General features: G+C 38.8%; 1 protein-coding gene across 3 annotated transcripts in view; it reads right to left on the reverse strand.

The window, feature by feature from the left end:
• The window catches only part of LOC126382221 (ecdysone-induced protein 74EF), a 275974-nt gene that overhangs the window by 51613 nt on the left and 196455 nt on the right, over window positions 1-27906 (reverse strand). Inside the window, exon 1 of one of the 3 annotated variants that reach the window (XM_050032003.1) lies at window positions 6402-6938. The exons of the other annotated variants lie outside the window; for them this stretch is intronic. Coding sequence (XP_049887960.1) covers window positions 6402-6819 — 418 coding nt within the window. The 5' untranslated portion in view covers window positions 6820-6938. Of the gene's footprint in view, window positions 1-6401; window positions 6939-27906 lie in introns of those variants that run through there. 3 annotated transcript variants of the gene reach the window in all.

Consider the following 27906-nt stretch of genomic DNA (forward strand, 5'->3'; position numbering starts at 1 on the left):
TATAATTCAAAATCATTCTTTTTTGTAAAACATTTGAATTTCTTCGAACAGGTAGCGGCCAGTGTGATTGGGTCTATTAGCTCGCGATAGGTATTTTATAGAGACGACACACGTTACTATTATTGGGTATTTTAAATCAACACGGTCTATGTTATGTCTACATAACTAATTTGCTGTAGTTGTAGATAATAATTTATGCAAATTTTTGTGGGAACAACGACCTGTGCGGTGCGTCCGGGTTAAGACTTGTTATTTGAGATATTACTACCTAGGTTTATTATCGGTGTTGATTTCGAAACTTTAAGAGTAGTTTGAGATACTTGACAAGTTGAAGATTCTTCTGGTTTGGTGTTGAATAAAGTGTTAAGAGTTATTCCTCGTATGGTGGTCGGGGTTGTCGCATCCGGAGTCGATCACGTATAAATAATATTTTTTATGCACCTTTCACTTCCGACCTGCGCGGGCGCAGGTATCACGCATTTCTCCGGGAAGAGCATTTTGATAGCCCACGTTATTTAGCAGCTGCATACAGATATTGTTTCCTGGATATCCTTTGAATATGTATGGGAAAGATGAGTTTTTGTCGCCGATGTGATTGGTTTTATTAAGAGGTTATGACATGTGCACCTGCGCAGCGCGTTCAAAGAACATTTCACCTTTCTCCGATTGACTGAACTATGTAGAAACTTTATACCTCTGAAATGCGCACGATTTGCATAGTTGCGGTGTGAAGGTATTACTGATGACGAGGCATTTTTATATGATCTATTAGGTCGCAGTATCACAAATGCAAAAAGGCAAAATATATCCCTTAGCCTGTGTTCTTCGCGAAGTTATATCAAGAAGTGTTCCATGATTAAATATTTATTTTATTAGGTCGGCTCGGTCTCAATACTTTTTCACGATAAACAAGAAATGGGGTCAGATCGTTAATATCGATCTATTTCCCGATGTCGGCACAGATACGTCGCATACTCTACTACAGACAGACATACAGGCAAACACGTATTAGTACATGTCTAGCCGACGGGAAATAATTGTGAGCTTTGATAGCGTTGCGAAATATTGGCTAACAAATCCGTGAATCCAGTGTGATTCATTTTTATAATTAAATTTGTTAAAATTCCACAAAAAAAATGTCAGAATATATTAACTTGTTTCATGCTTTGACAGAGATAAAGGATGTAATGTTATGAGAAATTGGACAGTGAGTAAGTGGGAGAATGTAGAAGTTTGACAGATATAATGTTGCGCTTAGTCTTATAGTGAGCATTAAATGCATGTTGAACAGAAAAAAAATCTGTCGATATAATTTCTTTAGTAGTTGAGTTTAAAACACATAATAACGGGTTCTTACCGCGTTTAATGGGGTTTATGTGCTTTAATTATGATAATAACCGCGTAAACTTAAAACAATGTATAGTTGAGTTTAGTTTGACTTTTTGTTGTACTTGATTAATGGTAATTAGGGAACGATAATTTGACTATATAATCACTGTGATTTATTGAACCGTGGTAGGTTAGTTGGAAGACCGCTTCACTCGCACTGTGAGATCACAGGTTCAAATCCAGCTCGGGCCGAAACAAACGAATTGATTATCACGCGCTCAACGTTGAAGGGAAATATTGTGAGGTCAGACAAGTCTCTTGTGTGAAAACCGAACTTGTCAAATCTTCAGGTTAGGTAATCGGACCCTGAGAAAAACCATAACGTTTGAGAGACGATGGTCACTGTAATTCATTATTTTATAATCTTATGACGCCAATAATAAGGCCTTTTGAGCTTTTTGAGAGCGTACGGTTCTACCTACCTCTATAAGGACAATAAGCGCGAGTTTACGTATGTAACTCTACCTCTAACTAGCGTGAATTATATCCCAAATAGTAAAATCTAGGTCCACCTATATAAAGGCTAGTTATCTAGATGCTACCCGTAATTAAGGCGTTGTTTTGATTAACATGTAACATAACATTAAAAAAACAAATGGCACGTAACTCGACACGTCACCGGATCGTGTTTAATCTTTCCGGCCGAGCTCGCCGGGCATCGAACCCTAATACCGCGAATCGAGAGCCATGCGCAAGCGCTGACTAGGACTAATATAACGCTGTTATGTGCCCTTTTTGTCTGTTTGTTGCGCGAATTGGTAATGTTTTGATATACAATTGTAATATTATTGGTTTTAGGGCTTATTACACCTACCTGATCGACAGGCTAGATTCGTCAAGAGCACAGGTGGTTATACAATGTTTTAAGTTTACGCGATTATTATCATAATTAAAACACATGATAACGGGTTCTTACCGCGTTTAAAATAAGGATATGAGACTCCCGATATTTCGACACTGTTGCAAGTGCCATGATTGAGATTGGAGTGGAGTAGATAGATCCATAACTTTCTACGGGCAGACATATCTGTCTACCCTCTTTTTTGCCGCTTGTTTATGTATTTGTACGCGGTAAGTACCCGTTATTAGTGTTTTAATCAGGTTGGTTACCATGGTTACTCGTCACCAACTCGCTCGAGATCGTGGTTACCATGGTTACGTCCCGCCGACTTTGCTAATAGCAAATGACTACACGATCTGATCGGCAAACGGTAGTTGGTGGGGAGTGACCATGGTAACCACCAGTGACTTGACGCATCTAGCCTGTCGATTAGGAAGGTGTAATAAGCCCTTTTATTAAGCTTCGTAGCTGTTATATTTTATTGGCGCTTTTGACGAGGATTGGGTGTATATTCTATACACCTCTATCTAACCCTTTTGGAATACGGGTGTAATGATATGTTATGCTTGTTGTGGCGAAACAGACTATTAGTTTGATTAAAACAATATTTTGGTAGGTTTGCATATTTGCAGGAGTCCTAGTACGGATTTGAAATAGACTACTCTTTGCGCCATCCCACACGCGTTATACAGAGTAACTTACTGCGGGGCGGAAGGCAAGCGATGTCTTTTTTGTTTTTTTTTTTTATTTATTTATTTGCAGTGGGACGTTGAGGGCTATTAATAATAATAATAATAATATTAATTTATTTTTTTTGTCGTTAATTTAATGTTTGCAATAAAGAGTTTAATTCTGTTCACCCGGCAACGCTGACCGGGTCAAACTTGTGTCGGGAATGCAAAATTATTTTACACAAAACTGTGCTTTGTTTCCGCGTTGTGTCAATGGTCACGATGTGTGTTACTGCACTCGGAACTGCAACGTGCGCGATTATTGTCTACACAATGCAACTTTTACACTGACATATTTGATTTGTACATACATATGTCGTGGCCAGATCTTAGAACTGATCATTTCATTATGTGCTCGATCATTTCACGAAATAGTCATATTTCATGAAATAGAAATTCACACGTTGGCCAATGAGCACAAAACGTTTAACGATATGAGCAACTAAATGCATGATTACTTCATGATATGGCCAAACTTTGGCAATCATATCGTAAAATTAGTAACATTATTCACCGGTAGTGGCGCTGGTGTCAATTATATTTAAAACTTGATTGACATTATAATCGATGAATCAATGTAATTGTACAATTTTTCATATCGAATAGGTACATAATTTTGAAACTAAGAAATTAATCGACTATTCGTATTTTTAACGACACCGCCTGCATTAACGATATGGCCAAACCTATAGTTTAAATTACATTTACGACAATCAGAACAGTCAGCACGAAAATAAATATATCTATTTCGCATCAAATACTCATTGCTATAATGTTACAGTCATAAATAAAAAAAACTTCTTTTGTGTGGGTTGAGACTGAGAGGTTAATGACCGACTTCATCAACCCTCGCGCCAGGGTTACTATCGAGCCGCTAAAGGCTGACATGGCACATGTAACATGTGTGTACCTAATAAATAGCTAATTGTATGTATCATGCGCACGTTCTTCATAGTTTTGTGTATATTTCCAATTAAAGTCTATTTTTGTTCTGTATGTAACTGTTGTGTTTATGATGTAAATAAAGTATCAGCTGTTTTCAATTTCCGAAACAGTATTTTCCTTCAAAGTTGTTGGTAAATTGACTGAGGAATCGGCTAGTCGGCTAAGACCGTGGGTAGACACATCTCTTAGTAATGATGAAGTATGGTGTTGGGATGTTAACAGCCTTTGTGGTCTAGTGGTTAGAGCGTCAGGCTCTCGATCTGGAGGTCCGGGTTCGATTCCCGATGGGAACATGGTCGAAATCACTTTGTGAGACTGTCCTTTGTTTGGTAAGGACTTTTCAGGCTTGAATCACCTGATTGTCTGACAAAGTAAGATGATTCCGTGCTTCGGAGGGCACGTTAAGCTGTTGGTCCCGGCTATTAGCCGTAAAAATACCTTCACCAACTCGCAGTGGAGCAGCGTGGTGGAGTATGCTCCATATCCCTTCCGGTTGATTGAGGAGAGGCCTGTGCCCAGCAGTGGGACGTATATAGGCTGTTTATGTATGGTGTTGGGATGATGATCATATAGTTAATTATGTACAGATATATATGATTATTGACATGAACCACACAGATTGGTATTCTACCTCACAACCCACACGATAAGAAAAAGAAAACATTAACCGGGCACAAATCCTGAATACCACGTGATATCAATTATTCCAAAGTTCCAAATATGAATTCAAACTCATAAATGTAGGTAGGATATGTCTATATTTCCTATGTATTGAAATCACTGGAATTATTATAATTCTCATAGATTTTTTTTATTATTTCTCTGTAAAATAATCAGAGAATAAAGTATAAAATTCCAGTTGACAACGCGGAGATGTCTGACGAGTAAATGGAATATGAAGCATCTTCCCTCCGTCTAGCTTACAATTGAGTTTTTACACAATTCTTTTAAATTAATAAGTTGCATGTTTTCTGAGCTATACATATACAAGATTCGTAGCCTAGGGAACAAAACTTAGAATTTACCTTCGAATGTTGAAAAAGAGAGTTTTTTTTGGTAACTAATCACGAAATGTAAGTTAAACTTTTTTGTTTACGATATCGTACCTTTTAAAAAAAGATCATTTTTTTTATAAGCGGCATGTTGGCCTAAACCAAATTTTCCCGATTTAAAAAAAACTCGTTGGAAAGATGTTCTAAATCTGAAACGGCTGCATTCTTTTCCGAAACAATAGCGTATTGTGCGGCGCGCACGCACATTATCTTGTTTACTATATTTGTGAGTATACTATACGGTTTACACTCAATTCTGTGACGATTCCATCAAAATATCGACACTGAAGTGAGATAGACATAACATCTGCCGACGGTTGTCTAGCCATCAACTAGTGGTCATTCATTTTTGTTTTTTCCTAAGTACCATGCATGTTACTTTACAATCAAAATTGCGATTATTATAATGACTATATATACTACATATCTCCACCAACCCGCAGTGGAGCAGCGTGGTGGAGTATGCTCCATACCCTCTCCGGTTGATGGAGAGGAGGCCTGTGCCCAGCAGTGGGACGTATATTGGCTATTTATTATATACTACATACATATACAAGTAATAAGAGTTACTGTTACTTTCCATTTTTAATGTCCAGAAAAAGATTTTTAGACTTGACACTGATCTAACATTCTTCTTTTTATCGTGTGGGTTGTGAGGTGGAATACCAACCTCAATTTTTACCAAACATTTTTTTCTAAAAACATATTCATATAGGTACATTAAAGTATGCAATTAACAGAATACTAATAAAATATTATATGACGTTTTTTATCCAAAACAAGAATACTTAAAAGCAATACCGAAAATTAAAAAAAGACAACATTACATTAAAAGCAAAAAGAAGCAGTTATAATTTTGTAATGAAAGGATTCCGAAGGCAGCGTAGCGTGTCCGTAGCGCCGTTACGCTCGTAGCTCGTAGCAAGCGTTCACTTTCGTTCAGAGGCGATTTTCATAAAGTCTACTTTACTACAAATTACAATTAGCCTATTTAAAGGTTTAATGGTAATTCCAACTCTAACTCAATATATGTTAAAATAGTAAATAATATGTGTGAGAATGTAGGTATAAACACAAATCCAATTTCTTTTGCTCTAAAAAAATACTTAAAAACCTTGAAAGTCTAAAGTTCATTAATTTTCTGATTTCTGAAGCCTTTTTCAAATTGTAGTTAGGTATGTTTTTATTTTCTCATTGCAAGTTTCAAAGCGGAACGTAAGAATTGAAATTACAGCAAACGAGAATAGTTTGCAGCATCGCTGAAATTCCGTTTAATTACCATCCAGTTAGCATACTTGAAGAAAATGTAAAATCTAAACATAGACAATTTAAGGAGCTCTTGACCGGCTTTTGTAGTTTCCATCCTTGGCCAAACGAGGAGTTTCTAAGAGTTTGAGAACTTTAAACTTTGCCGGTGAAAGAGAGCCGGTAAAGTTGACTTACTGTATCTTTTGATGAGAGACTTCTTGTAGGCCTTGCCGGTGGCGTCGTCGGAGGGGCTGAGCCTGCCGGCGGAGTCGTCGGACTCGGTGCCGGAGTCCCGCGCCGCCAGGTACTCCCGCGACTGCCGCAGGATCACCTGCGCCCGCACATAGTCCGCCGGGTCGGCAAACGAGTGCCGAGCGAAATCGCGCACCGATATCTCCTTCCTAGTGTGCACTGTCAAGTCCAACGGCGCTTCATTATCATTGTCCATCTCAACTTCGTCCTCCTCCGGTTTAGGAGACAACTCCTCAGGGTACACCTTCCTAGCAGCCAAGGTGCGCGGCTCGGAGTCGGCACTGAGAGCCCTACGATCGGACATCGGCGACCGGCGCGCCTCCAGCCCGGCGCTCGCCGGTCTCGCTTCCACTGCCATCATTGTCAATTTTTTTACACAAACACCATAATCACTCCAGTTATGTCATATAGCGTAATGTAGTGTCGTCACGCGCGTCGCGTCCGCCGGCGTTCGCGTTGAATTGCGGACTGATGTCCCAGTTTCTCGCGATGAGTTCCACTGACTCGGTGAGCTCGCTTCGGCAATGTTCGGCGCGCGTCGGCCACTTTCGTTTTCATGCCGCGGCGCTGTGTGCGTGCGGCGCGCACACTCGCGCGCGCCTCGGTTTTGAAACAGTGTGCGGCGTGTGAGTGTGTGCGAGCTTTTTCCACTTTCGTCTCGGAGCTTTCCTTCATTTTCCGAGTTACCTAACAGGTTTTCACTAACTCCAGCTTGTTAATTAAATATATTGCCGGTGTGACTGCCGGAGCTTGTAGGTCGCTTGTTTGTTTTTAATTAACTGAATTTTAAGGAAAATTTTGCTGAAAATGTTTTATCACTATTATTGGCAGTACCAAACTCAATCAAGGTGGTAATTTTACAAACAATTTCTTTGACAGGTTTCTTTTGAAGGCGTTAGAAACATCTAATAGGTAGGTGACTCGTAATTTTTTTTGCAGGTGTTGCGGTAAAATAATTTTATAACGATTGTGTATAATACATAGACATAGGTATTGGGTATAACTACTCGGTCGAGATATACCTACCGATATTACACAAAAACTTTTAACAAAACCATTAAACATTCAAAAACATGATTTTTATATAAAGAGTATCAATAAACCGGAACGCTTGAGACAATCACTAATGCCATATCTCCGTTTTGCGTAACAAACCGCGTAAACAATTTGTGTTTTTTATCTAACGCCGGGGCATTGACCGACTTTACAAATGTTGCGCGAGCGCCGACCACGTGACACAGTGACTCTGCCAGCTTAGCCTGAGCTGCGGTCGCCCGCGCGGGCGGACACATACACTAGATAACAGAGGAGCTAGCTTAACAGCCGCAGGTCAAGTTTAAGTGGTCGTAAATAGATAGGGTACCTACGAATGTAGAGCCAATGTCACTCGTTGGTTGGTCTAAGATAATTTTGGTTGTTTTACGGATATTTACAAGTGGAATGAGGAAATCTTGTTTGTGTAATGCGCGGCGTGCTTCTGTGTGTGTGTGTATGTGTGTGTGTGTGTGTGTGTGTATGGCGGGATGTTGCAATTGTTTAATTGGTAAGATCATTAATGGGAATACGCGAGTTCCGGGATATAGCGTGTGCGGATATAGTGTACAGCATGGTGTAAGAAGACCAGGTACGCTCAATCCCATGACAAGCCGCCATTGCTAGCCCATTGATGACGTTAGTGTTACCATTCAATAAAATTGGTATCTCCATCGTTTTAAGGATGTAAAATTTATTATTGAAGATAAAGTGAATTACTGACTAATACAATACAATACAATACAAATACACTTTATTGCAACAAAATAAAAAGAAATAATTACAAAAAGTCTCTTAACTAAGTACATGGCAAATGGCGGCCTTATCGCTTAAAGCGATTTCTTCCAGACAACCATAAGGTGAGGAAAAAGGTAAAAAAAATAATAATTGAAAGATTGCGGGTACAAACTATGCATACAACTTAACAACAAATACATGCAAATAAATATATAACATACTTACAAATATAATATATACCTAACCTATATACATAACCTAGCATATATACCTACTTATATAAATAGTACACACAAAATACCTAATAATAAGCAACTGACTAATGTATTTAATTACTTTTATTTGTCACATATATAAAAGTCATTAAAACTGTACGTGAATCTTTTACTAAAAGTAAAACATTTCCTTCCAAAGTAAATTAAAAACATTGGACGTGGGTAATTTATTTTTCACCAAATGGCAACGCAGGGTTGGATGACGTCAGCTGGGCTAACCTTGAAATGCTAGCTGTCAGTTTTGGGCATACCTGGTCTTCTTATACCATGGTGTGCAGTACAGTTGATTAACCCGCCACAGATAATAATTATAAATGTAAAATAGGGTCAAGTTCAAAGATATAATTTTATTTTAGCTACTAAAATAATTTACCGATTATGTAAAAAAATATGTTTCAAACTGTAACTATGTTCCCCACTGAAGAGAATTTTTTTTGAGTTTGATGTTAGCGCCATATAATGATTGTCGACTTTATAAGAATATTATCTATTTATTTATAAATACGCTTTTTATCTTTATACATACATTCATACATAAAATACGCCTATTTCCCACCGGGGTAAGCAGAGACTATGGAATCCCATTTGCTTCGATCCTATTTCTATCCATTCTATATTTTTTTATCTTTATATTCATGAACAATGTCTTTGAGGCGAAATTAAGTAAGTAGTTAAAATAAATATAATAAAAAAAAATAGTCTTACATTTTGTTCGTCATTCTCTCGAATGTCAAGGGTGATGATAGCGAAACGACAGAATCAGATAAACGTGACACTTTAGGTATCAAAATGATAATTATATGTGGTCCGTTTGCTCCACCTCAACGGTAGCAGAGGTGGAGATGGGAGTCATCGGTAAGGCAATGCAGGACGGACGGGGCAAGTCACAGGGACTGTAACCTGGAATCTGAGAGCTCCCACTCCCGTCACTGCGGGGCGGAAGGCAAGAAGGAAACCACTGCCCTATATTTTCCTAAAAAAGTAGCATGGAGAATGCTACACCGACAAGAGCATGGCTTTTAAGTTTAAAAGCTATAATGATAATCGTCCGTTTGCACAGACATTAAAAGGATAGTTCAAATCAAATCACATCAGAACTTAATTTTAACAACCAGACATAACACATGGATACAGTATAAATTGGGCGGCCTTATTGCTCTAAAGCAATAAGAGAGATAGAGATATATATTTAGTTAGATAGTTCTGTGCCTAAAAAAACCGCAAGTGCAACCTTCACTTGTCTAGCACATATCTCCTCGCTGCCAACCCTAAAAGGATCCCTTTAGGGTTGGCACTGAGATGATAAGAGCTTGAGGATGTTTGTTATTGTTTTATTGGGCTGTAAGCTGCGCACAGGCATCGGATGTCGCGCGGGTCACGTTATCGTATCTGTGATCATCGGGCGGACATTCGCCCTGCCCTCACTTACGTAATTACACATTACTTATAAATATTGTGATATTCTAATAAGATCTGTTATTTTTATTACTAATTTATTGATGAACAGCCTCCGTGGTCTAGTGGTTAGAGCGTTAGGCTAACGATCTGGAGGTCCAAGTTCGAAACCCGGTGGGGACAAGTCACAAAAATCACTTTGTGATCCCTAGTTTGGTTAGGACATTACAGGCTGATCACGTCATTGTCCGAAAATAAGATGATCCATGCTGCGGAAGGCCTCGGTTACTAGTTACTGATGTAAGTGAGTAATCGTCACATGAGCCATGTCAAGGGCATTTGACGGCCCAATAATAACCCTGTTTGGGTTGATGAGGTTGGTATTCCACCTCACAACCCACACGATAAGAAGAAGAACAAGATTTCAGTTAACGCTTTCACGGGCAGAGACCATGGGTCATTGATGGTTGATAACAGATAGTATGACACCGTGGAATCGGAACGTCATTAGACGTTCTGCCCTTGAAAGTGTTAAAAACTGTTACAGACCAAATTTTCCGACTAACATTCGCATACCCGAACACGCGACCGTGTCCTGCTCATTATGGTCCACACTAAAGGCGGTCCCCGCGGAAATCACATATGAACCAGTTTTACTGTCTGACCTGGATTAGCTTTTAGTCTAGAGTTATTTTATCACACATTGTACAATAGGGAACAGTGGACAAGGAAATTTAGGAGACCGTTTTAAAATGGGGTGGGAATACTGCGATTCTTGGCTGCTAGATGGCGATACATGGCAATTAAGGAATTACAGCAACTGGAACTAGTTAAGAGAGAAAGAGGTTGTTGCTGTTAAGAGCTCCCATGAAACAGATTAAAGAGAAGGTGAACGTCGTGTCTTATAAGGAAGTGAAAGAATTGTCCTTTGGTAGACAAGAATGGAGAATGCTACACCGACAAGAGCGCGGCTCTTAAGTTAGTGACGTGATGGAACTGGTTAATAACAATTGCAATTAAATAGTCAATGAAATATCCATATTCCTCCTAATGGACCAGCATCATAATAATAATAATAATAATAAAAAACTTTATTCAGGTATACGCCTATATCCCCAATTGGAGTAGTTAGGGATTCATCGCATGAAGATCCAGTTTTCCACAGGGACCGCTTACCTAACCTGAAGATTTGATAGGTCCGGTTTTTTATCGAAGCGACTGCCTTTCCCTTCCAACCCCAGGTCACATACCTCCGAAAATGCATTTCTTGAGAATGAGGGTTTCCTCACGATGTTTTCCTTTACTTATATCCAAACATGAATTCTAAAACTCTGTCAGATTCGACAATCATTGGTTTAGGCCTGTGCTGGATTCGAACCTGCGACCTCAAAGTGAGAGCAAGCCTTCTACCAACTCTGCTACTACGTCTCTGTATAACTAAATAAAATAATTAGGTATCACAGAAATCCACCTGTTTGCTCACAGATCGATTAATTATTATTACTTAACTATTATTTCTTACTCAGAATGAGGACTAGTTTTCCCCATTGTTATAAGTTAGAAGTCCCATGCGTCGGCGGCTATTTCATCCTTATGTTGTGAATATACCACCAATCCGCACTAAACGTTTCGCATCTACATTTTTGCCGTTGTCTGATTATCCAAATCGTTGTAATCTGGGAGTTTTCAACGCTAGAGTGAATAGGCATTTGCTAGGTAAGCGTGATCCACCCTAGACCACATCGTCACTTATAAAGGTGAGATTGTGGTCAAACGCGAGCCTGTACTTTTGATATTTGCATGCTAATAATAATTAGTAGGATAGAGATTCAGTAACACTGACTTATACCATATTGCGACTCTGTACTATCTAATCTAAGCGAATAAATGATTTCTGATTTCTATTCTTTATTTAAAAACAAAACCTACCTAACCACCTATGTTCCTTGCGACGATAGCTTCTTGTGAATCTTCGCTCGAGTAGCTCGTATTTTTATATGAAATATATGATTATTATAATAATAATTAGAACCAAATTCATGGAATCTATATTGGTGTTTGAACGGGAAATTGGAAAGGAAAGCCTGTTTGCTACTTAATGAAATAGATTTTCTGGAAAATTGGTTTTAGAATTAGGTCTTTTAGTATTATGTTTGAAAATTGTAGGCAACACTAACAATGAAATATTATTTTTTATTGTGGCAACTTGAAGCTCTCTCTCTTCTTGTAACGCCGCCCGAATGTACGTAATATGCGTGTGTCGTGTGCAAATAAATTATTATAATTTCAACAACTTCTTTTAACTGCGTACGGTCACGAGCATTAATATGTATACACTTTGGTACCATGTCACATTAACTTTTTAGACAAATTGAACTATAAGTCTCACTAAATGTCAAATGTGTTAGTGCGACAGAGTCCTAAAGTGGGTACATTATATTGCTCATGACTGTACTACCGCAGCCCCGAACTTAAATGGCTATAATTGAGAAAGAAAGAAAGAAACATTTATTACTTCCGGACACCACAGACACAGACAGACAGGTGCATTACATTTAACACAGGACAGAAATCACACGGAAATCGATAAATACACAGAAAAAAAAACCAAAACAAATAGAAAAATAGAGTGAGAAACAGAGAGAACATAGTGGTGAGCTTATAATGTTTTTTCTTTACATATTATATTGGCCCTGATTCCTGCAGACACCTCCTAATTTTACTTTAAGTTATACTTGTCATTTTCTTATCCACCGAATACTTATATCATTTTATCATAGACATTTCATTAGAAAAAGTGTTTGAGGATATCCCTCCTCTACGCAGCATAGATTTTTTCTTTACTCCGATCATAGATGAATCTCCGTATAGGGACACTCTCCGTCCCGCACCAACCCGAGGGGCACTTTGGTCTATTTAAGCCGTGAGTTAGAAACCTATCTGTCTCGCTCGCACGCACGGGGCAAGGCGACACGCGGTAAAAACGAGATTTTTGTAAAAGAAAAAGCCCCTTTACCAGTTTTTTTTCTATAAGTAGCCTAATTTATGTACCACTGCTGGGCAAAGGCCTTCTCTTTCCAACCCTCCCTTGGGCATTGTTACCTTTACCAGTACCAAAGAAATATTTTATCTAATTCACTCTAGTACTCTCGTTAACAGAATAATCTCCGTTGAACTCCCTTGTTGTATTTTTTTTTCTCCATCGCGCCTTTCCCTGCTAAATAACAACGGCTTAATGCTCCTTCGCGGTAAAAAGTCATACAAATGTTGGCGATTGCGTAAATCTGATCGTATTTAAAAAAACAAATCGTGCGACGGTGGCGCCATCGCGCGATTTGTTTTTTACAATACGATCAGATTTACGCAATCGTTAACATTTGTATGAATTGTCTGCCGAATTGGACAGCTGTCCTCATCTAGAAATTGCCTCTTTATCTATTTAAAAACGATTCTAATAAGATTCATCATCATCAATTTAAGAGCCACGCTCTTGTCGTTGTAGCATTTTCCATTCCAGTCTATCAAAGGCCAATTCCTTGACTTCCCTATAAGACACGACGTTAACCTTTTCTTTAATCTGTTCCATGTAAGCTCTTCTTGGTCTTCCCTTCCTCTCTTTCCTTCTATGATGTTTTTAATAAATTCGTCGTGTCTTAATAAGATTATTCCTCTAATAATAAATGCGGTAAAAAAACCCAGCGGAACTTGCGAGAGCTTGCCAATAAGAACAAGTATGTATCCGATCGATTCAGTGCTTAGATCATCAATCTCTCCGGGCTTCCTGCGCGGGCGCAATTATCTGCGAGTGCGAGTGAGACGAGTAGAGTGCAGCAGAACGTGGCAGAGGGAGAAGGATGGACGAGATGCGAGGTGTCGCGGGTTAGGGCGCGTTCGAATACTGTGCGAGATGATTGCAAATATAAGAAAACATATCGAATATTTCTATATAGGTCACGCTGAGGCGATCTAATTGGAAGATTATTAGACATTTTAACTTTTTTAAGCTTAACTTTAACAAAACTAAAAAGTAATATAATGCCTGTTATAGCATTTAAACCTTTTCCAATGCTAAAAATAACGTAAAAATGAATCGTAATTAAAGTAAATATTGACCACACACTCACAATCATTGTCACGCTTGCTATAGGTACTTATTACGATAACAATTCGCTTAGTCTTATCAACTAGAAAAAAAAAACTCCAATTAGAAAAACATCTCTGAGATAAGGTATGATCGCGGCCTCGCGCACAAGTGCAGTCGTTGGACGGATTCAAGGTTACGCTGTTCGCTGCGCCTGCGCCGCACACAGATGCGTGCGCGCACACACCGGCAAAACTGCTAATTCGCGTACTGTGCTTGCGAAATTGCAAAGTGTAGGTATGTTCTTCAATGTATTGTACTTAAGTATTGTATCTTCAGATAGCTTGGACTATCATTGAAAGCTGGTGGTGAGTATCATCATCTCAGGCCTTTACATCTTTATCAGATGATTCAAACAGCGTTTCTGTGGCAGCTTTTAAAATGGCTGTAAAGTCCAATGCGAGAGCGACAGTAGCGGCCGCACGACTGGCATTGTAGTTGAGGGTTATTAGATGGTACAGGTGGTAAATCGCTCCTCTCACTTCTGTGTCGCCTCTCGCGCTTGTCGGCTAGAGTCTGGAACCAGGTTTTATCGTGTGCTTTGCACCCATCGGCCAAAGACGTCCTCCACTTATTCCGGTCACTGGCCAGGTCCTCCCATTTATCGGGGCTGATCTTAAAACGCGGGCGGGGGTGAGTATCATAATGGTGCCAAATTTAGCTAAATTTCAGTTTGACAGCTCTCATAGTGTTGCCGTCCTTCATTTACAACACGTGCAAGAAAGAGATGCAGCTAGTTTTAGTCCTGTCAAATTAAGTTGGTGGTTATCCGAATCGACACCATTATTTTACTCTTTTACTCGTATGTAGGACTTGTGTAGTTTTTCAGGTAGTTACAGCAGAAACCAAGACTATTAACGGTTCTCAATTACACTGTTGAACGATTGTGGTGATGTTTGATTTATGTTATGTACAGTAATTGTTTTTGAAGAGATGTTCTTTAATTACTTACCGACATTAATATCCGGCAATTGTGTAAAACGACCACACTTACCTGAAACAGAAAAAAAATAGCAATTATAAATATGAAATATTATTATTATTTTATTAAAATCTTATCTTTTTTATCTTTTTATTATTATTTTATTATAATCTATTATTATTATTATTTTTTGTATTATTGATCGATTGATTGATTGAAATATGAAATAAAATAAACAAGTAATGTGATTATGTGAAAATCATTGAGTTTCCAGATGCAAAGGGTTACCAGGTTTATTAGAATTTAAACACAGTTGGCTCGACCATTACGGCGATACGACTCATCACCTATCACGTTGGTCTAACAGAAAGCTCGGTGAGGCGGAGGTACTCAGTTCATCTTGAGGTGCATGTACTACCCCTGATTCGAATGAAGTTTTAAAAAGAATATGATAAACCTGATAGTAACAGATTACTGGCACATCGTCTCAATTGACATTAAATAAAAATAGTAGGTAGTTAGGTAGTCACACTACTATAGTGTCATGGGAAAGAAAAATCTCCCACTCCAGTGGTGCCTAGGGCAACAAAGGGGCTGAGAGGTAGATGAACGACCTCAGCAACCTTAAACATACCTAGATTTTTTTCGAAGTCGCATTTAGCATTAACTACTTGGCCGCACTGAACATAAGTCTATAGTAGTCTATGCTTTCTTTTTTTCTTTTGAGTGACATTTACCATTTGAATAAACGACGACCTCCGTGGTCCAGTGGTTGAGCGTTAGGCTCACGATCCGGTGGTCCCAGGTTCGATTTCCCGTGGGGACTTATCACAAAAAATACTTTGTGGTCCCTAGTTTGGTTAGGACATTACTGGCTGATCACCAGATTGTCAGTAAGATGACCCGTGCTTCGAAAGGCCCGTTAAGCCGTTGGTCTCGGTTACTGCTTAATGATGTAACTACTTACTCGTTACGTGAGCCATGTTAGGGGCCTTTGGCGGCTCAATAGTAACCCTGACACCAGGGTTGATGAGATTGGTACTCCACTTCACAATCCACACGATAAAAGAAGAAGACCATTTGAATAATCGCATGCACCGAGCGTATGTAAGCAGTTACGCGAATTTAGTTTATGCATTAGTTGTAATTGGCATCGATTAGCACAGGAAGACTGGTCTAGCGTTTTTTTCTCATATATTTTTAGTTCTATCTGGACAACTGGTTAGTTGTAGGGTAGGTAATGGTTACATACAGTATGTTGTCAGCCGACACACCAACTATAATGCCGTCTAGGCCCTCCTTTATGTTTCTTCTTTCGTTTTGACTGAGGGACGCTCCACGCTACGTCCCCACCCAATATAGATGGCGCTGTATTAATTTTCTCACCACTCGGGGTACTTAATTAACACTTTCAAGGACAAAACAAGTCACATAAACTCTTTATTTTTCACTTTCCCTCCACCGACTGTAATTGGAATACTATTGTATTTAATTTTATAAATTATGTAATACAAACTGGATATAAAAAAGAAAGGAAAACATGAAACAGTAGTACTAGGGCCCTGTGCTGGGAGGTTTTCTAGCCACGTCTTTCCCTCAGCGTTACAGATTCTGATGTGGTAGTAGTTTTACAGCTAGTTACATAATATGTAATTTAGTTTTTGACGTTCAAAAAGCGCTAACTTTGTAAGCCAATTTTGAAAAATAAATATTTTCGAATTACTTTTGAACGTCTAATGACGTTCCGACTCCAAGGTGTAATACTATCTATTATGAACCATTAATGTCCCATGGTCTCTGCCCGTGAAAGGGTTAACCAAAAATATAATGCAATGGCTGAGGCATATGTAAAAATAAATGTTTATTGATATTTGGATCACATACGTATAGAATTATGTTGCTACCTACATTGCTCCTCTTTATTTTGATCAGAATAATAATGCCTGTTTCAGATGATCTGAACAAAATAAATAATAATTTCGGCGCAGTCGGGTAAATAGGTAATAAGTATAGAAGAAACCTTTAGTCATTATTTAGCTAGTAGATAAAATTATTCCATTCTGAAGTCACACTTTTATTATAATGTTTAATTATTTATCTTATTTTATTATTATTGTTAATGTATGCTCGTCTTAAGTAGGTAGCTACTTGGAACTATCGAGTTGGGGGATTACCCGTTTCATGTGGTAATAGATATAAATTATTGATAAGTATATATTAAACATAGCTGACGGGATGCTATGCGATATCGAGGCAGACCACCAGCCCGGTGGTCGGATGACATTGTGAGGTATGCTGGAAAGCAATGGTTGAGACTTGAACAGGACCGGAAAGGATGGCGTGAAAGGAGGCATATACCCAGCAGGGGGTGGATACAGGCTGAGTAGATAAATTCAAATTCAAAAATATCTTTATTCAGTAGGTAACATAGTTACAGTTTGAATCGTCAATTTTTACATAACGAACGTCTCATCCGCCTAAAACTATTGCAGCTTCTCACAACCTGTATAGCCGGGGAAAAGAAGCTGCAAGAAAAACGTAAGCAAGAAGGTGCAAGAAGGGCCCTAGATGTTCTTTAAAAAAAAAAAATAAACATGAAATATTGTTATATAATTGAGTAATTTAGCTGCCTTATAGCAGTTCTCAGACAGTTAATTCCATGCATTCATATCTTCTAAATAATCACTAACTTCATAATAATCTTTTTTGTAAAGTTTCTGTTTAACTACTGTCTTAAAACAGTTGAAAGACAAATTCTGAATGTCAATGGGAATCTTATTGTAAAAACGTATACATTGCCCCTTAAAAGATTTTGTGATCTTATGTAAGAATGTTTTAAAGACAATGTTTATTTTATGCGGTAGGCTGGAATGGTGTCACTTTTCGTAACTGCATACAAAAGTATTTTTTTGATTGATAGCCGATCATATTTTTTATTTTTTAGCCGACCGGTTTTTAGCTTTCTTGTGATAAGGAATTCCTTGCATGAGAGTCGATATTTGATATTATGCCCTGTAGATTATAATGTACAAGATGACCTTTTAATATACTATCGCACAGCTCTGTGTGTCGTAAAGTTTGTGAATGTGTAGAGTGCAAAGTATGAAATATTTGCTTTATTTTTATGGCTAGCGTTTCGCGGTCACATGGTCCTTCCAACTTCTTTCTTCTATTATATAATTAAATGACACACATTTAAACAATGTCTTTTTTAAATTTGGCCGGACTAATGGGGAGCGCTGAGGGGATCCTCCCCTATTGAGATGATGATGGTAATCATTCTGTTCAGCCAATCTTTACAACGATGAAGGCATGAAATAATTCTACCGATGCTTAGGATTTTTTATTTTATCACAAGGCGATATTCTTCGAGAGGAAGGTAAACAGTATACTTGTATATCAACCGATTATATTGTGAACAATAAAATTAACTTACTATTAGTAACTATTAAATGGCTGTTTCACTGATCAAACACCTATAATGGAGTGTTTGTGGTTACGTCGCCTTGGTAGCGGCAAACATTCGTCAAGTGTCCTGTACATCTTCATAGTTAAGCTGAGCGTCCACTGAACACTTATATCCTCAGTCATATCAGCTATACAGGCGGCCAATCAGCTTTGCGGTAGCAGTCTTCAAGACTAGAAGAAGACGCGATATTGCGTTTTATGAGGATAGTAATATAGTACATTCTCTCTTGTGGTGGAGGATTACCGAACTCATCCTTCATTATGCGCACTGCTAAGGAATGGAATTCTCTGCTGTCTTCTGTATTTCCGAATGCATATAACCCGGGTGCTTTCAAAGCCAGAGTGAACACGCACCTTATGGGCGAGCTCGCGCCATCTTAGGCCTCGTCAATGCCTTCGGGCAAGTCTGGGGCCAAGCAAACCTATCAGAGGTAAAAAATAATCCTGGTGTCAGGGTTATTATTGAGACTACACTCTTACACCAATAACTAGCAACCGGGAACAAAGGCTTAACGTGCCTTCCGAAGCACGGATCACCTTCCCTTCGGACAATCGAGTGATCAGCCAGCAATGTCCTGACCAAACTAGGGCTCGGGTAATGATTTTTGTGGTATACTTATTTTGAATCCCCACTGAGATTCGAACCCGAGGCCTACCGAGATTGCATTACTTATTTTGAAATTCTGACGTTCCACTCGCTTCAATTTCAATTCCTGTCCAGTGGACGCTGGACGAGCAGCCTTAGACTGTTTTTTAATCAGCCTTGGCGTATGAGTGTTGTGGTGTCTATCGCGACTAGGAGTGAATAGAAACAATTATATCATTCAATCGAACTGTTTATAAACTGACCTAGGGTAACCTCGTTCTACGAAGGAAGGTCTTTTCCAATGCAACAACATAGAATCGCGCCTGTATCCGCGAAGGGGTTGCCAGTATTGTATATACATTCATACACAGCGACTCTTCGCCAGCTATGTTTTAGATCCATGCCCTTTCCAACAGTGATTTAAAAAGCTGATTTAAGACTTCATGTGTGCTTAGATAAGTATGTATCTATCTCCTCATTTGTTTGGCTAAGTAGTGAATGCCATTCACGGCAAATCTTCTTTATCTCGTCAAAAAACGGCGTCTTAAAAAGAATAATGAATTCAAGTTACGAAAACGACACTTCGTTTTCCAAATAGAGCTGATGAAATTAATTAAGCAATACTTGCAAAGCTCATTGTCATCACCATCAACAGCCTCGACTCACATCAATCATACTTCTTTTTTTATTGTGACAAGTGTTTGTTACTAATAACGAACCCGCAGCATCCAACGTGCCGTGTCAGATGCTAATAAAATGATTAAATGACACAACACAATCGTCACCCGTTTCTCGCGTCATTTACTAATCACGGATTAAAAACTCCCGCGCAAGAAGTTGGCATGATCCAGTAATCTCGTTATGTGTCAGCCATATTGTGCTCCGTGCGCGTGCGCGTGCGCCTGCGCGCAAAAACTCGACGCTCACACGCGGATAATGAGCCGCGGAATTTTCACTCGCGAGAAAAATATAGAGAGTGAAAACTGTAAACAAACGTGTCGGGACGGTGCGCAGAACAAGTGGTGAACGCAGTGCCGTACAGGTTTGATACACTGCATTACATTAAATAAGACTTCGACTTCTTGTTTATTGTAATGAAGTAAGGAACTGACGTTCTACGTACAAATCGCAGGAAAACACAAAACATCATATACTTTTGACATTAATCTAAAAAGTTTAACTACAACACCATCCCTTAAATCAGGGATATGAGACTCCCGATATTTCGACACTGTTGCAAGTGCCACGATCACGGGAAGACTGATGAGATTGGAGTGGAGTAGGTATAACCCGTTATTATGTGTTTTAATTATGATAATAACCGCGTAAACTTGAAACCCACATTCCCGAAAAATGCGTTTTGGAGGTATGTGACCTAACCTGTATTGGGGTGGTCTTTCCTTCGCGGGTTTGAAGGTCAGACAGACAGTCGCTTCTGTAAAAACTGGACCTGTCAAATCGTCAGGTATCTGTATATGTATAAATCGTTAAGTAAGCGGATCCCGTGCGAAACAGGATAACGCTAGGATGATGATAACGACAATAATAACAATTAACAGTAAACATACGTAGAACCATAAAAGGCATAGAAAACTTAATAAAAGGCTTATCTATTATCCGGTTAATTCATGTCTATCTTCAAAGAAATTATCTATCTATTGGTGAGATCCCTTGGCGCTCCGACTTTCGGTTAAATAGTGCCAAATGCTGTTTGAAACAATGTACAAGTACATCTTGGAATTATTACATATTGAAGTACTAAGACTTGTATCTATTGCAGTCGCACTGCAAGACACGTCTATATAAATTGTGGCTTCCGTGGCCCAGTGGTTGAGCGCTGGGCTCACGATCCGGACGTCTCGGTATCGGATGCGGTAGGGACATCAGACAAATCACTTTCGTGTAGTAAATTTAGCTCGGCGCCGATACGAATTGTCCGTTCTATCATCATCATCAATTTAAGAGCCACGCTCTTGTCGGTACAGCATTTTTCACTCTCCATGCTACTTTTTAGGAAAATTAGGGCAGTGGTTTCCCTCTTGCCTTCCGCCCCGCAGTATTCTGTCTGACGCAAGTGGGATGGCGCCCAGAGTAGTCTATTACAAAGCCATACTAGGACTCCTGTCCTCCGCCTCTGAATAGTACTGACAGTTACTGTCCGTTCTATTCGTAGTAAGTAGTATTATTCTCGTAAAAAAACGAACATATCTAATCGAAACACAGAGTTTTCCTCAAAAACAAAAATGTATAAACAAAAACGAAAACAAAAGCTGTTTAGTCGTCGTTGTGACTGCGCACGCTGGTGACGTGATAATGTCAATGCAAACTTACAATAAAGCATAGCAAAGTGAGGACAACCATTGTTTGGCCGTTCTTAAACACAGCCAGGTGTTTGTGAGGACTAAAAGAGCAGATTTATTGTTAGACGTTAAAACATAAACAGCCTATATACCACTGCCAACATATACCACGATAGAAGATTCTTTATTTTAAGCCAAAGTCCAAGGAAACCTGATAACATTAATCCTATACAACCATGTATCGATTAGCCTTTACATGGCCATATAGCCTCCCTACGGCTGTCCGAGCCAGGATCGCTCAATCAAATCAATTTATCACGTTACAGCCTACAAGCCGAGCCTAATCAAGTTAGTCCTAGACCCGAGGATGAGTCTGGCCCGATAATCTAGAAACATCAACACGGTAATTAGCTGGAAATTTCCTGTGATATACAGGATGTTAGCGACATCGTAAAGAATACTGAGGGGGATGATTCAGATCATGATTCTGAGTTAATATAAAGTGGAATTTCTTGTCGCAAAATTCATGTTTTTTTTGTGTTTTTTTAAATTATTTTAAATTATATACTTTTGCGATGGAATATTTCACTTGATATCAACTCAGAATTATGGTCAGAATCATCCCTCAAAGTTTTCGTTACGATGTCACTAACACCCTGTATTATTTGCGGGGATGTTGCTATTAGATGTGGAGTGAGAGATACTGAGACTGACCGTCATAGAGTGGATAATTTTCTTGTTTTAATGGGGTAAGGCAAATTTGTTGTTGCCATGTTTTAAATAATATATTTTTTACTAGGAGTAACCATTCATAGTTATTGTCAACATTCGAGTGAGACCTTAAACTGACTCTAATTTTTGAGCGCTTATTTTGTGCACTAAAAGGACTTCCTTCTAATCATTTTCGGTCACGGTGAAAAGTCTTCAAGAGTTGCTAGGAGCACCTGAGATGCACACTTATTCTAGCTGACTCAGCTCAGAGATAGAAAGGATCATTCTTCTTCTTCCGTCGTACTGGAAATTGAAAAGGTTATTTTTTTTTCATTAAGGAGTATGCATTTGCGCACGGTACAGCGAACGGGTAGCGCATAGCGGGGCGCAGTTTTTGCGCTTGCCGCGTCCGCGAGCGAAATTGAAAGTGGAAACCAGCGCGAGCGCAATTATGACATTGTTCGCGGGAGAAAAACGCGCATCGCGGGGAAACCGCGCTATCTTCGCGATCGCTGCGAAAATGCTGTATTGTTTAATTATTGTCTGTTGTATATGGCGATCTATTCGGTTTCTTAGGTGCAACCCGAACACGAGAGGTTGTACTGTTTTACTCTGTATGTGACTGTAATTTGTATATTTTGTATCCCATTTTGTTTTGGTGTCACTTTTATAACGAGGATTTGGAATCTATTGTTAGATCCTGATTATAGACGACATTTAGGGTATTGTAATTTGAAACCTTTATGTTATTTATATGAATAAAACCGTTATTATTCATTAATCGAGGGAAAGCCTGCAGTGGCCTTCACTTGTCCGAACAAGGAGAATTACCGACCGAAGAAAATTCAGTCCGCAATCGTCATTCAAATATTTTAACCTCCTAAGGTCGAGACATCACGAATTCTAGATACAATATTTAAATAATGGGGTTTGGATTAAAAAAACATTCGGTCTCACGTCTTCAAAAAATTGTAGTAACCTTATAGTGACAACCATGAAAGAACCTTTTTGAAGAATCACATTCTAATGTGTTTTTCAATTTCTTACAATTAATTTCATTCCTGGTCTCTTCTTCTTCTTTGCGGTTGGCGATCGATATAAATTTTTTGCTGACCAGTAATTGGCCACGCTTACGGCATTGTCAGTGGCTTTGTCAAATTCTTTAATAGTGCAGGTGTTAGGGCATTTAGGACAGCATAAAAGGTGAGCCTTAGTTTGTGGTGACACCACACTCGCACTCATCGCAACCATCAACCAAGTATATATTATTACCATGTTGCTGGGGTATTCCTGGTATATATTGAGAGAACAAATTTTGACCTCAGTTGAAACTAGTCTATTGCGTTTGTTACCAATAATCAGATCCAAATATTACTTTAAAAGCGCTTACTTGGTTTTCAACCTAAAGCGACGATATATGAATTGACTGTAAAAGTTAAAGAGATAATTGGCTATTGAAGATTTACATGAATGTATGTATATGTATGGCACAACTGAGGAAAGTTCATCAAGAGTCTGGTATAATGTTACTGAGTAAAAACATAAAGAAAGTGTTCACACCTTTGTTAATTATACGTATAGTAGTCATAGTGTTCAGCTGAAGTTGCTTTCTAGACAGGCTAGTGTTCAACTTATACGCATTCCCGTTAGAGATAGTCATACAAGGAAGAACATTGGATGGTTTTTTTATCGCGGAAGTCACCCCTTGAGGGGTTGGATTATGGGTAGAAAAAAAATAACGCTGTTGGAGTCTCGGGCGGAAAGGCTATTTGACACCTTAATCAAACGATTTATACATTTTAACGAAACGTCACAACGAAAATTTTGTATTGACTTTTTATGGAAATACTGCCCTACTGATATCATCAATAAAAGCAGTCAACCATGGTACTCATTGTGAATTCGTAATTAAAATTCGAAAATAATTCCAAAAGAAATATAATGATTTTTGATAATCGTAGACTGGCTTCTATTTCTAGATTAGGCTTACATATATATGTCGCAGGGACATGATAAAAACGGGAATTTGATCAAATCACGGAAGATGTTAAAATAACAACGCGATTTAATCTTTTCCCTAAACAAATCTAGTGAATTGAAAAAATCCCTAAATTGATTCAGTGAAATGACAAAAATAATTTTGCTTTGCTATTTTAAAGGTTTATTTGGTAAGATATACCTGTATAATTATGATAATCAGGTGTGTGTAAGTCCCGTTTTTATCATATCCCCGCGACATATATATTCACGATAGAAGAATATGTAGATTCGAACATTTTAAAAAAGTAAGACCGAATGTTATTTTTTTTAATCCAAACCCCATTAAAATTTATCACTGACCCAGTGAAGTACCTAAATTGCTGTTGTTAAGAACTGAATATTTTGGAGACGTACAGGGAAGGATATCCGTTCCGTGGTAGCCCAGTTGGTAGAACGCTTGCCACTCCAAGGTCACAGTTTGGAATCCAGCACAGGCTTAAACCAATGACTTTCGAATTTGTTTCTGACTTCATGTTTGGATCATAAATTATAGAGCACGAAAAAACGCGGTGAAGGAAAACATCGTGAGGAAACATTTTCGGAGGTATGTAACCTAACCTGTATTGGGCTGGTTTTCCCCTCGCAATTTGGAAGGTCAGACAGGCAGTCGCTTCTGTAAAAAATCGGAGCTGCGCAAACTTCAGGTTAGGTACGCGGTCAGATGATGATGACAGGGAAGAATATATTTATCTATAAAATAGGCTTTTAGCAAAACTAAAGTTGACGTTCTCAAACGTTCAGCTCACGTAAACAGACGTCGTTATTATAAGTAACACTTTCACTCATATAAATGAGTTTATCTCCACAGGCTTTTGGTCCTAGACAAGGCCCTTCCAAGGCCACTGTCTAGACTAAAACCTAGGTCTTATTCACGACCTAATTACCACCTTGTCTTGCTTACATATTTAATTTGGAATGCTATAGCTTTGGGATGTCAACAATGTCTACATTATTTGGACAAGTCTAGCGGGGTGTAATTTTACCTGCTGCTAATTATGTTCGAAACTACATCTTCTATCGTGTGGGTAGTGAAGTGGATTATCAACCTCAGCATCCCTGGTGTCAGGGTTATTATTGAGCCGCCAAAGGCCCCTGACATGACTCATGCAACGACTACGTACTTACATCAGTAAGTAGTCACCGGGACCAACGGCTTAACGTGCCTTCCAAAGCACGGATCACCTTACATTTGGACAATCAGGTGATCAGCCTGTAATGTCCTAACCAAACTAGGGATCACAAGGTGATTTTTTGTGATATGTCCCCACCGGGATTCGAACCCCGGAGGCCGAATCTACATAATGTACATACATACGTATATTCACGTCCTCACGCCCGTCATTATTAAAGGGGCGGCCACAAGTAATCAATAAACGACTTGGAGGTTCTTTTTTTAAACAATAATTAGCACGTGTTACGATTTTTTTAATGAGAAGTATATACATATACCTACATAACCTTATGGTGACAGGAAATAATGATCAATTTAAGAAAGAACGCAGTCGCTCTGTCGGTTTTTACGACATGCCCGCGAAATATCCATTTATATTAGTAAAATTTTTTTAGGGTTTGGCCATCCAAACCTAATAAAATAAACGTAAACAAAAACAGCGTAAACAGCTTCCGTGGTCTATTGGTTAGAGCGTTAGGCTCACGATCTGGAGGTCCGGGTTCGATTCCCGATGGGGACATTGTCGAAATCACTTTGTGAGACTGTCCTTTGTTTGGTAAGGACTTTTCAGGCTTGAATCACCTGGTTGTCCGAAAAAGTAAGATGATTCCGTGCTTCGGAGGGCACGTTAAGCCGTTGGTCCCGGCTATTTGCCGTAAAAATACCTCCATCAACCCGCATTGGAGCAGCGTGATAAAGTATGCTCCATACCCCCTCCGGTTGGTTGAGGGGAGGCCTGTGCCCAGCAGTGGGACGTATATAGGCTGTTTATGTAAACAAAAATAATCTAAAGTTGGGACTTAGAGAATTATTTATTAATAAGTATTATGATGTTGGGTACTTACTTTAATTTCTTTAACAGTCAGAAATAAGAAATATAATTAATAAGTAATAAGTTTTTTACATAATATAAGCTTCACATGAGCATTTAATTTATTCTCTGAAAAATACTGTCTGATATTTTATTGGAAAAACATATACATAGCCCCAGAAAAGATGAATATATTTTACTTTAAGTACAGTAACATTGAAGTACGTAATTCGGTATCAATTATACTGTTACAGGCAATGAATAATTTCTTAGAACAGGAAAGATAAGACACGTTTACGAAATTATTCTTTCGTAAACGCGTCTTTTCTTAAAATCTTTCCTGTTTTGTGTAATTTGCGGTTCCCGTAAGTGGAAAAAATTCATTGAAACCAGAAGCCGCAAAGAGTAAAATCCCACGAACCTGATGGTTTTTTGACAAGAAAATCAAATATTAACGGTTCTCCTACAATGAGGTATTATGAGCTAACCGCTTCTGAGAATATCCATTACAGGGTAGACTGAGAGCCTCGGAGAAGCATGGCTGATGTAGCTAATGTTAGCTACCCGTGACGTTGTTAACGTGAATCTTTCTGACAACATCTCTACAGAGGGTTATCCTGCGTGTTCAGGCAAATACAGCGCTCACGCAGCTTTTGTTATTTAATTAATTAATTATTATTCTTTATTTATTAAATATTAATACTAAATGTACAATTTATCAATGCCCTGCAAAACTGTTTAAACAGTTTGTCTGCAGGAAAAAGTCTCTAGTAATAACATGTATATCTAATAGTAATTTGTACGTAAGTATATCACAATTTTAGTTATAATAATACATCTATGTTCGTGTTTAGGGTTCACGATCTGGAGGTTCGGGTTCGATTCTTGATGGGGACATTGCTTGTCGAAATCAGTTTGTGAGACTGTCCGTTGATTGATAAAAATATTGACTTGATACAGCTGATAGTCCGAAAAGGGCACGTAAACCGTTGGTGCCTGGCCAGTAACCCAATCACCTCCACCGACACACAGTGGAGCAGCGTGGTGGAGTATGTTCTATAGATCATTCAGTTGAATGAGGGGTGGCCTGTGCCTAGCAATAGTAGGAAGTATATAGGCTGTTTTTGTTTATGCATGTGCGTAGATCAGGGTATTTATCCAATTTTCTTTTTCAATATCCGATTTTTTTATCCGCTTGTGTATACACATATAATATCAATTAATTTTCATAATAAACAAGTATAGTGAGTCTATCATACAAGTTACGACAGCTTTCCACGCGAAAGGGAAACGTATAATAATAGTGCGCAGAACTGTTCCAAGTTCAGCGGCGCAAGTGCAGCGCGCGCGCAGCGGGTGTACACGGTCGCGGGCTCGGAGATACCACGCTGAGATATTTATTATTGTTTGAGTTGGCATGGGGTTTTAATTTAATGATAATGAAGCTGAATCACGTTTTTATTGCCAAGATTTTATTTGGTATTTTAACAATGCAGATTATAATCTATTTAAAGTAAGTCGACGCAGACCACGATGACGATGAAGGGACCCAGAGGGACCACCTGGCAGCACAATACCCAAGACAGAGTAGTTGGATAGAGAAGGGGGACGCCTTTGCCCAGCAGTGGGACATCAATTAGGCTACAGAAATAAAAAGTAAGTAAGCTAATTACAGCTAGGAAATATAAAGTATGCCAATGCCAGTAATGACTAAAGCTTGAACTTAGGAGCTGAAACACGTACACTGCATACAATCTATCTGCAGACCTATCTCCATCTAGTGTCCCCTGTGGACCGGGCTTTATAATGTCAAGTTTCCCTCGCCGTCCGTGTAGCAGAATGCGCTTTCTTCCTCCAC

The sequence above is a fragment of the Pectinophora gossypiella genome, chromosome 3, assembly GCF_024362695.1.
Source record: "Pectinophora gossypiella chromosome 3, ilPecGoss1.1, whole genome shotgun sequence".
NCBI classification, from domain to species: Eukaryota; Metazoa; Arthropoda; class Insecta; order Lepidoptera; family Gelechiidae; genus Pectinophora; species Pectinophora gossypiella.